A 9,895-nucleotide genomic window follows, 5' to 3' on the forward strand; every position below is an offset into this window, starting at 1 on the left:
CGCTGGCAGTGCGTCGAGATGTGTATCAAATGGTCCTCACTGCTGAGATTCACACCCCTACTATTCAGCCTGTTATTCATTCATTCATTCATTCATTCTCTACCGCTTATTCCTCACGAGGGTCGCGGGGGGGTGCTGGAGCCTATCCCAGCTGTCTTCGGGCGAGAATTCAGCCTGTTATCTATTCTTTTATTGTTAGAACTTGCCTTCCAAGAGGATGTAATGTCGGTTTTGGTCAAGTAGTTTGTAAAATAAATTACCCGAAAAAAATGCGACTTATACTCCAGTGCGACTTATGTATGTTTTTTTTCTACCTAATGATGCATTTTTGGCATTGTGCGACTTATAGTAAAGAAAATACGGTAATACAGACATAATTTTTCATCTGTTCTTTTAAAAATATGATTGATAACATGCACAAGTTGGTGGTGGTGTTCTTATATATTTTTATATTTTAAATGTTTAAAAAAGCTCCCTGGCCTAAATATGCAAATTGTACGATGACTTGATAGACCCCCATCCCCGCAACCCAAGCCCACAGATAAGATTGCAGTCCCGTGGGTAACACTGTACCGATAAGCATCATTAAGGCGTCCATGGCGCTCATCAGCCAGACTGTGAATCCGCTCCCAGTTGGTCACAAGTTCATCTTTCTTGAGGTGGATCTGGGAGGCATTTTGGGGATGTGTTTGCTGCAAATGCTCTGCATCACCACCAAGTGTGTTGACCTGATGAAGAAATAGAAATTAAGTACCTCATACATCTCTGACCTAATCTCAAATCTCAAAAAATACAGATGGAAATTCTTGCCTTGTCTTTCAGAGCATCCAAATCTCTCTCCAGACCCTCATGCTTACGGAGGAGAGCCTGTACGCTTGCCAGATCACGTCCAAAGTCATCAGAAGCCATCAGCTGCTCCTTCTCCTTAATCCAACTGATTGTCTCGTCAACATCCCTGGTGGTAAAATACAACAGACGGGTTGATAATGACACCAATCATGCTTTCAGAATAACCAAATATTGAAGATCACTATTGTTTACCTGTTAAAACGCTGTACCTCAGCAGCTCCAAACAGCTTCCCTTGTCTCTGCTGAGCCAGGCCCTTCAGGCGCTGCCAGGCAGCATTTACCTCATCCTGCTTGGTAACGATGAGTTCCACCTCAGGATGCTCCTCTTGTTTCAGCTTGGCCGCCAGCTGGTTCACTTCATTCACTCGCTCCTCGTGCGCGGCCAGGTCTGTCTGGAACTCCTCAAACTTCTTCTGCAGAAGCTCCACATGCTCAAGGTCCTGTCCCAACTCCTCTGAGGTGGCTATAGCCTCCTGGGGAGTACCCACATCGATGGGGATGCCATCACAAACTTGACATTAGAAACATGGCTGGCAAAGTTTCAGCAAATTTCAAATATTTTTGTTCTTCACAAAGATACTGTAAACTTCAAGTTCAAGTTCCATCACTTAAATGTACACCACCGTGTTTCTGCACTTGTGCATAACTGGGGGATGAATGGGTGGAATCAAACGTACACTAAAAAGTAAAAGGCTGACAAATCCATCTGGTACCTTGTCACTGATCCAGCCCAAGGCATCTTCACATTCACGGATGTACTGGACCAGTTTTTGAGCATTCAGCAGATGCATCCCCTTCTCCTTAGTCCTGAGCAGCAGGAGATCCCATAGACGGCGCAGCTCCTCCAGGCGGTTCTAGTCCGAAAAAAGGTTGATTAACACATGTTAACTCCACCGAATGTCTTTGAATTATATAACATACTGCATATACACACACATATTCATAACCAAACATGTCTGAAAGATTCAGGTTCCACAGCATTCCAAAAAAAGAAAGTTATCCACACCAATCCCACCTACCAGAAGATACTCAGCCATATTAACACTTGAAACTATGGGTCTCTGTTGTGTCCGGTAAGGCGTGTAGGACTGGGTAAGATGTAACGTGAAAAGACCATTCTTTAAAAATGCTGTCGTCTTAATGTTGTTGTCTACCTGTCCCGTCAGTATAGATTATTCTACATTGATCAATACATGGTGGTGTCTTACTCGAATGGTCTCAGAAGCAAAATGGCCTTCTGTGATCATCAGGCTTCCAGTGTCATTCAGTTTGATGATGGCCCCAGCATTGGCCTGGACTTCAGCCTCGAAGGCCTGATGTTTCTGCAGCTTTCCCTGGAGAACGTCACAAGAGCAGTAAATGTCATGAAAAAACATTATAAAACGTGACATTTGGAAATATTTCACTGTATGCAAATGCATTATGCACAACACTGGCTAGCATTTAGTTGCTCTATCTTACAAGCAGCATTTGTGGTGCCAAGGATGGGATGAATTAAGAGCCAGTAATACCTGCAGGTTGGAGGGGTCCTTGTAGTTCTCGTCAGAGGCAATTTGCAACTTCTCCTGGATCCACTTCTCCAGCTCATCGGCATCACGGCGGAAGAACTGGAAGCGGTAAGAGTCTTCCAGCTTCTGACGTCGCATAATGGACAGGTCCTTGAAGCGCCTGTAGCGGTCCAGGACCTGCTGCCGGCGCTCCTGGATGTCCTCAGCCGTCTCCAGAACTTTAACTCCTGCAGTTTCCATTTTCTTTGAAAAACACAACACACATTCGTTAAAAAAGAGCATATACGTGCTGAGTCGTGGTATTGCCTATAGTGACTGGGTGCTCTAAACGCAGCATCCTTCTACCACTATATTCGCTATCTCTCCTCTGGACATGTCCCAACCATCTCAGTCTGGCCTCTCTGACTTTATCTCCAAGGCCTCTATCATGTAATGTCCCTCTGATGGATTTGTTCCTGATCCTATCCATCCTGGTCACTCCCAATGTAAACCCCAGCATCCTCCATCTGCTACCTCCAGTTCTGCTTCCTGTCTTTTCCTCAATCAGTGGCACTGTCTCCAGACCAAACAACATGGCTGGTCTCACCACATTTTTGAATACCTTTCCTTTCATTTTAGCTGAAACTCTTCTATCACACATCACATCTGACACTTTCCTCCACCCGTTCCATCCCACCTGCACATGCTTCTTCACCTCCTTTTCACAATCTCCATTTTTCTGAACTGTTGACCCCTAGTACTTAAAATTCTCCACCTTCTGTATCTCTTCTCCCTGTAACCTCACTCTTCCACGTGGGTCCCTCTCATTCACACACATATACTCTGTCTTGCTGTGGCTAATAGTACTCTTTTTTTTGGCATGAAACCATATGGCTGCTCACAAATGCTGACTTTTGTCCTTAGTTGAGCTTGGACTACTCTTTCCCATAACTTCATTGTATGGCTCATTAGTTTTATACCTCTGTAGTTGACACAACTTTGCACATCACCCTTGTTCTTAAAAAAGGGCACCAACACACTTCTCCTCCATTCCTGAGGCATCTTCTCACCACCCAAGATCCTATTGAACAACCCAGTCAGGAACTCTACTGCTACCTCTCCTAAACACTTCCACGCCGCCACAGGTATACCGTCAGGACGAAGTGCCTCCCCATTCTTCATCCTTCAATGCTCACTTTATCTTTACTAATCTTTGCTACTTCCTGGTCCACAGTAGACACCTTTTCTACTCTTCCTTCTCTCTCGTTTTCCTCATTCAGCAACTCTTTAAAGTACAGTGACTGTGTGCTTTTATTTACTCAAAATCAACACAAGAGTGCGAGTTTATAAAGGTTTATAGTGCGTATAAAAGCACATAATGTGCTGTTCCAACCCCACTTCATCCACTGCCACTTCCTTATGACACGTTCATGTATTATCATTCACAGCAGAGATGCCATAGTTCACAGTCTTCTAGACGTATAGCTGCCCTGTTCCAACAAGGCTTTTCTCTGAGCAAGAATGAATGATCATGTTTCAATCTTGTGAGGTTTAGTTACAACCCGATAAATTAGCTTTCAAAAATATTTCCATTAGAAATGCACATTAGGGTTGGGCAATATTTTTTATATTCCAGTATAGATTCTTCCCATTATCAGAAAATTACTTACACCGCTACAAATGATGAATTGATGAAATGATGGTGACGACGTGCAGGTTGTTTGCTTTTGTTTTTTTTACTGTTTTTACCGAATTATTGCCGCTTCAGTAATTCCCCCAAAAAATTCTGATTGCCTAAAAATTCAAACTTTGCAGTGCAGTGGAAACACAAATCAAACAACACCGACCAGGAATGATTTCACCCAAGAAAATAAACACCTGGACACAAAAGCTGGTCAAAAAGGGGCTTATGTTTAAAATAGCCATTAAAGAACAGTCGCCTGTTGGAATCACAAAGCACCTTTCTACCCACCCAAAGCTCTTTACACCAAACCTGTTAGAGTCATCCCTCGCTACATCACGCCTCAAACATCACTCTATTGCTTTTTTCCAAACATTTGTTAATAAATGGTAATAAATGTCACTGTTTCGTGGTTGACTGTGGCCTGTTATTGCATACTTAAGCAAATGTTACGTAATCTTACCTAAATTGTGCATATAAAGCAGAAAAATGCTTGAAATGAACTAAAATACAAATACAGTTTCAGGCAACACCCCCACTGTCGCCTGCACTGGCCACTAAGTGTCACTAGTAACACACACCAGACATGATCACTAACACCAGGCTATCTCACAATCATCATAACAGCAACCCAGACAACTCCCAATGCCTGATTATATCCAATATACTGGGTAATACACATGTAAAGGAGAGTATGGGGTGTTATTTCATGTCTAATGGGCTCTAATAACGATAAAAATGTTTCATATTCAGAATAAACAGGTTTTCTATGCTCCAACTATGAAAATATTGCATTTATTAGTAACCTAACATGTAACTTACATGTGTAGTCGTAAACATGCCTGCCTCTGCAACCAGTGCAGCGTGGGTGACACCGTGGTTGTAGGGCAACCCGCTCTTCTAACTCCTGAACCACTACCGTCCCGCCCCACATTTATCATCACATTATAACCAGACTGCGAAAAGCAAGTTCAGCAAATTCCAGCAACAGTTGACCTTTAACATCTGCCTGGCTGTGCAAATTGGAAGACAAAAGCAAGGCGAAGAATAGATGAATGAGCATGGTGGAACTAGTGTGGTCAGCGGTGCAGCTGGCCAAAAAGTGTCAACAAAGTCATCACATTTCTTTGGATCAAAGATGTTTTATATTCAGTGGCTTTCCTTGGACTGAACATTACCATTTCAATTCTAGGGATGCATGTTACCTTTATTTTTTCCCAAACTAATACCAATAACTTCCTGCTTCAATGATTACAATACCAACAATTTTTTTCCCCCCGGAGCATCCCTTTTAAAAACCGTTCAATTCCATAAGCTATAATAACAATGTCAAAGTATCGTATTGGGACTTAAAATCAGATCAAAAGGAAAAGACGCTGATTGGGACATCCCAAGTAAATACCGTAAATATTGCAGTAAAGGGCTCTATGGGTATTTGCAGTGTATAAGGTGATACTTTAATCCTCACACTTTGAACCCTGCAGCTTTTACGATGTTGCAGCTAATGTATGGTTGCATTTTGGTCTCATGACACCTCGTGTGCTTTTGCTTCGCTTCATGTGCGTGCCCTCACCATGGAAAACATGTGGAAGTGCATGTGATGCTTTTGTTTGTGTCTGCCGATGGATCTTGGCAGAATGGTGCGATAATCGGGAGGTCCACTATCAATGCGGGAGAGAGACTGGCGGGGTGTGTGGTGACAGAATTGTCAGGTTGTTGGATTCCCACACTGAAGAAGATGACGATGGTTTTAGTGCAGAAGAAGGAGGATGAAAATGGCGGTGACAACTTTTCTGGTAGGCTGCTGTTTAATCAGCCATATTGGAAGAAAGTACTTATTGAACTAAAAGTTTTCAAAAATTGTACATTAGTAAAAAAAAATATATAAGGAATTTTATCAACTAAACAGGTTTAAGCCCTTGTTTCTTTTCACATGCTCATGCAAAGAAACCTCTCCCATGTATAAAGAACTAATGCATACATAGCCGTGGGTCTGTATGAAAAAACGCCTGGGTCTGCCTGTTGAGGCCACATTGAACAGTTTCAGATACGCATACCCTAAAAAGCCACTGCCTGTCAGGCTGATGTAGCTGATAGCGCTTACGCGGGCAGCAACTCAGCGTTATCTAAAGCCTTGCACGCATGATGTGTAGTGGCTCATCCCAACTCTATTACCGTTACTCTAACACCAACCAACAGGCATGCTACTGCCGGTCACTGTTGGCATGCCACCCATTGGCATTGGAGGGTATCTCTGTTAAAATCAAGTTACCAAATTCAAGCAATACTTACTGAAAATATATATAATTTCAAAGAAATGGGAGAATTTCAATTGAAACGGAATCTCATTGTGAGCTTGTGTGTAATACGTGGAATGCTGATAAATAGCTACATTAAAAACAATAATTACTAAATGCATGTTGAGTACTATAAAATTTGTACATGTACATGTCCAGACATTTATTTTCAATAAGTGTGTGTGTGTTTGTAAAAGAGCCTGTTAGAAATGAAAGACTACATTGCATGCACAATTATTAATACACTAGCACCGCTTTGCCCCTATTGCCTCTTCTATGAAACCATCTTTTCCACAGATATCTACTGCTGCAAAGGTCTGACTGTCCTCTTTTCCTTGGTAGATTATTCATTTTAATAACTACCTCAAATGATACTGCTACAGAAATACTGCCGTGTCCTTTATTTTTAGTAAGAGGCTCAAATCAGGTCTGCTGTGTAACCCTTTGTGTGTTTCATTTGTTGTTAAAATGTAAAAAAAAAAATAAAAATAAAAGACCAATGAAACTGATATCATTTAGTAGTTTGGACAGCAATTTTCTAAAGCTTTTGTTTATATTTGAGAGTACCCTCGTGTACTAACACATTGAAAGCCTCTTTCAAGAAGGCATCTCATCCTCCAAGGTTCAGATTTATTGGTCAAATAGGTTTTTACCCAAATTAAGGGGATTTGATGGTTCCTTTTTTTAGATCATGTGGCCAATCCAGATATTCTGGACCCATTAAAAAAACATCACAATGACCTATTTTCCTGTTATTGTCCTTACTTCCCTCGCATATGGTGCCCCTAGCCGATAGCACTCATCATAACTAAATGGAAACATTTACACTTAATCCATGTGATCGGTATCAGCCAATCTCTTTTTTGGCTTCTGATCTGATTGGATTTTTTTTGTCTTGCCAATCTGCTGATCCTGGCCCTTTTTTTCCCTCACTATAAACACATAAACACAAAACCGCCTCCTACCAACTAAACAGGATGTAATGGTGATAAACACTGGCAAATGTTGGTGGCACCTTGGAGAGTGATTGGAAGCGAGCAGGGTTAGCTTACTTTAGCATGCTTGTGTGGTTGCGTGCGTGACTCGGGCTAGATAAGTATATCTTCCCCGCTTTAAAGTTGTGGACTCCTATAGAGTAGCTACATACCGATAACAGACACAGAAAGCGTTCTAGTTCTTCCAGAATCTGCACCTATTCAGCAGTATATCTTTGGATGTTGTGGTTCCTGCAAAAACGGTCTGTATTAATTCATTCCAGGCACGGCCACTCTGCTGTGGTTGGTCACACTTCCGAGAGCATAGAAACACTTCAGGTTTGTGTTGCTAACTATTTAAGTGTCGCTAACTATTTATTTAGGATTTAATAAATAATAATAATAAACAGCAATTTTGCCCACCGCCAGTGCATGTAAAGACTTCTGGTTTGTGCCGCCAACTTTATAGGAGTTGATAAACAGCAATTTATCTTTTTAGAATGTTCGCTTTTAATGTACAGCCATAAATAAATAAATAAAAGCGCTGTTTGACATCTAACTGTGTAAACAAGAGTGTCATAAAAATATGTACTTATTCGGTTGGAATTGCATGGGTGACTACATCTTCCTTCATCACAAGTACAGGCATTACAGTTTGTTGAATATTTAGTAGCAATATGTGTAGAGGCTGACATCCCATTAGGAATGTTAGCCAGTTTGTTACCAATAAATACATGTGCTTCACAATTGGAGAGTGTATTTTATACACATACAATTTTATATTGTTTTATATTGTCATATCGTGATTCATCCCAAAAATACTATGATATATGCTAAGGTCCATATTGCCCAACCCTAATTGTTTGACCTGCGACTCAGGTCCCTAATCTAACTAAAGAGCCAATAAAAATCAATTCAATAGAAGAAAAAAATGGGAAAAGGGTAGGACTAATTTGATGTGGTTATAGCTCAATTTGTGGTGTGATTTAAAATATATGGCTTTTGTTTTACCAACTATTTTCAGCGCATTAGTAATTTATTGACTATCGACTATTGACGACATGTTAAATAGTGTAATGAAAGGTACTTGATGCTGGGCATTGTGACAGACGACTGTAGCGCCCCTAATGGTCAGATCCTAGAACTGCCCTTCGGTCGAATAACGGTCAAGGAATGACGCCCATATATTTTGATTTGTACTCCATCAACGACACTTTCTATCAAAAACGATACAGCAGAACCCTTCCGGTTGAAGAACGTCGATATGCAAGAGTCCGTGTATACGCTTAAAAAAAAAAGCCTTGCCAAATGCAGCAATGCAAGGACACTGGGCGGATCCCGATCCGAAATGGCCGACATGATCATGCAGAATACCTTACAACATTCCATCCGTCTATGACGTTTTCATCAAATACGCTACATATTATGCACAGTGTCAGGTACTTATTAAATGCGCTCAATAACTTAATAACTCAATAACAGCGATTGCTTGCTTAAATATTGGCAATAATACATGAATACGATAAAATGTTTTCATTCATTGTACCTGATGCTGTGTAATACATGTCGCATAACACATATGCACGCATACACATACATATATACACATTCACGATGATGGGTGTGACTAAATAGAATGGAGAATAAACACCGAAGCCCGTCAAACAGCTGCTAGCTACAGTTAGCCACCAAGCTAGCGCTGAACAGACACTGCAAGTCAATGAAACGTTCAGGGTAACAGAAATGAGGCTTTGTGTACAAAAGTCACGATTCCTACCTCTTAATGTGCTGCAAAGCGTGGAGGAGGAAAGAATGGCGTTGCCTTAGTCGAGCAGGTCGTCGAAGAATAAACCAGCCTGTTTGCCTGGTACGTCACTGCTGCAGCACCAATATGGACCGGAAGTTGCACTGCAGTCATGACGTCATACAGCAACTGCAACTTTGCTATATGAAAACACCTCCTTACACTTTCAAATACAACAAGCACAGTTATGTATGTACAGAACATGTCTTTATACTTGCAAGGTGAAGTTTGTTTACAAACAGGTCTTTATACTTACAAATACAAGTGCAACATTACACAATATTATATAATATTATATAATTACTTATTAGAAATGAATATGCCCGTGGCACATTTTAAACAAAGAAAGTGAGAGTAGAAGTTGAAAAAAGAGCAAAAACGTTTAGTGTAAGACAAACATTTTTTTTTAAACTTTTTTCCACTTTTCTGACCTATAAATGTAGTTAAAATATTGTATTCTCGTGGTAAACAATGCCAAATTTTCAGATAAGAGGTTTGCACATTTGGAATTTAGCCCTGAAATAACTGAAGTAAGTTTGGCCATAGGTATGAATGTCAGTGTGAATGGTTGTTTGTCTATATGTGCCCTGTGATTAGCTGGCGACCAGTCCAGGGTGTACCCCGCCTCTCGCCCATAGACAGCTGGGATAGGCTCCAGCATCCCCCGCGACCCTTGTGAGGAAAAAGTGGTAGAAAATGAATGAATGAAGTTTGGGATGGCCCTGATCACTCAGTTTGAGTTTTTGTAACACGGACTCACTGTGATGTCACAGTGAGTGAGACTTCCCTATATGGGCATGCCC

General features: G+C 41.1%; 1 protein-coding gene across 4 annotated transcripts in view; it reads right to left on the reverse strand.

Annotated features, from left to right (window-relative positions):
* The window catches only part of sptan1 (spectrin alpha, non-erythrocytic 1), a 44,499-nt gene extending 35,290 nt beyond the window's left edge, over positions 1–9,209 (reverse strand). For all 4 annotated transcript variants that reach the window (XM_058057251.2, XM_058057250.2, XM_058057248.2 and 1 more), the window contains exons 1-7: positions 9,066–9,209; positions 2,361–2,600; positions 2,058–2,183; positions 1,563–1,703; positions 1,042–1,322; positions 811–955; positions 574–728 (exon numbers count right to left, since the gene is read on the reverse strand). In XM_058057251.2, coding sequence (XP_057913234.2) covers positions 574–728; positions 811–955; positions 1,042–1,322; positions 1,563–1,703; positions 2,058–2,183; positions 2,361–2,597 — 1,085 coding nt within the window. In that variant the 5' untranslated portion in view covers positions 2,598–2,600; positions 9,066–9,209. The remainder of the gene's footprint in view (positions 1–573; positions 729–810; positions 956–1,041; positions 1,323–1,562; positions 1,704–2,057; positions 2,184–2,360; positions 2,601–9,065) is intronic.
* Positions 9,210–9,895: the final 686 nt, after the last annotated feature.

The sequence above is a fragment of the Doryrhamphus excisus genome, linkage group LG19, assembly GCF_037039965.1.
Source record: "Doryrhamphus excisus strain RoL-2023G ecotype Guam linkage group LG19, RoL_Dexc_Guam_v1.1, whole genome shotgun sequence".
Lineage (NCBI taxonomy): Eukaryota > Metazoa > Chordata > Actinopteri > Syngnathiformes > Syngnathidae > Doryrhamphus > Doryrhamphus excisus.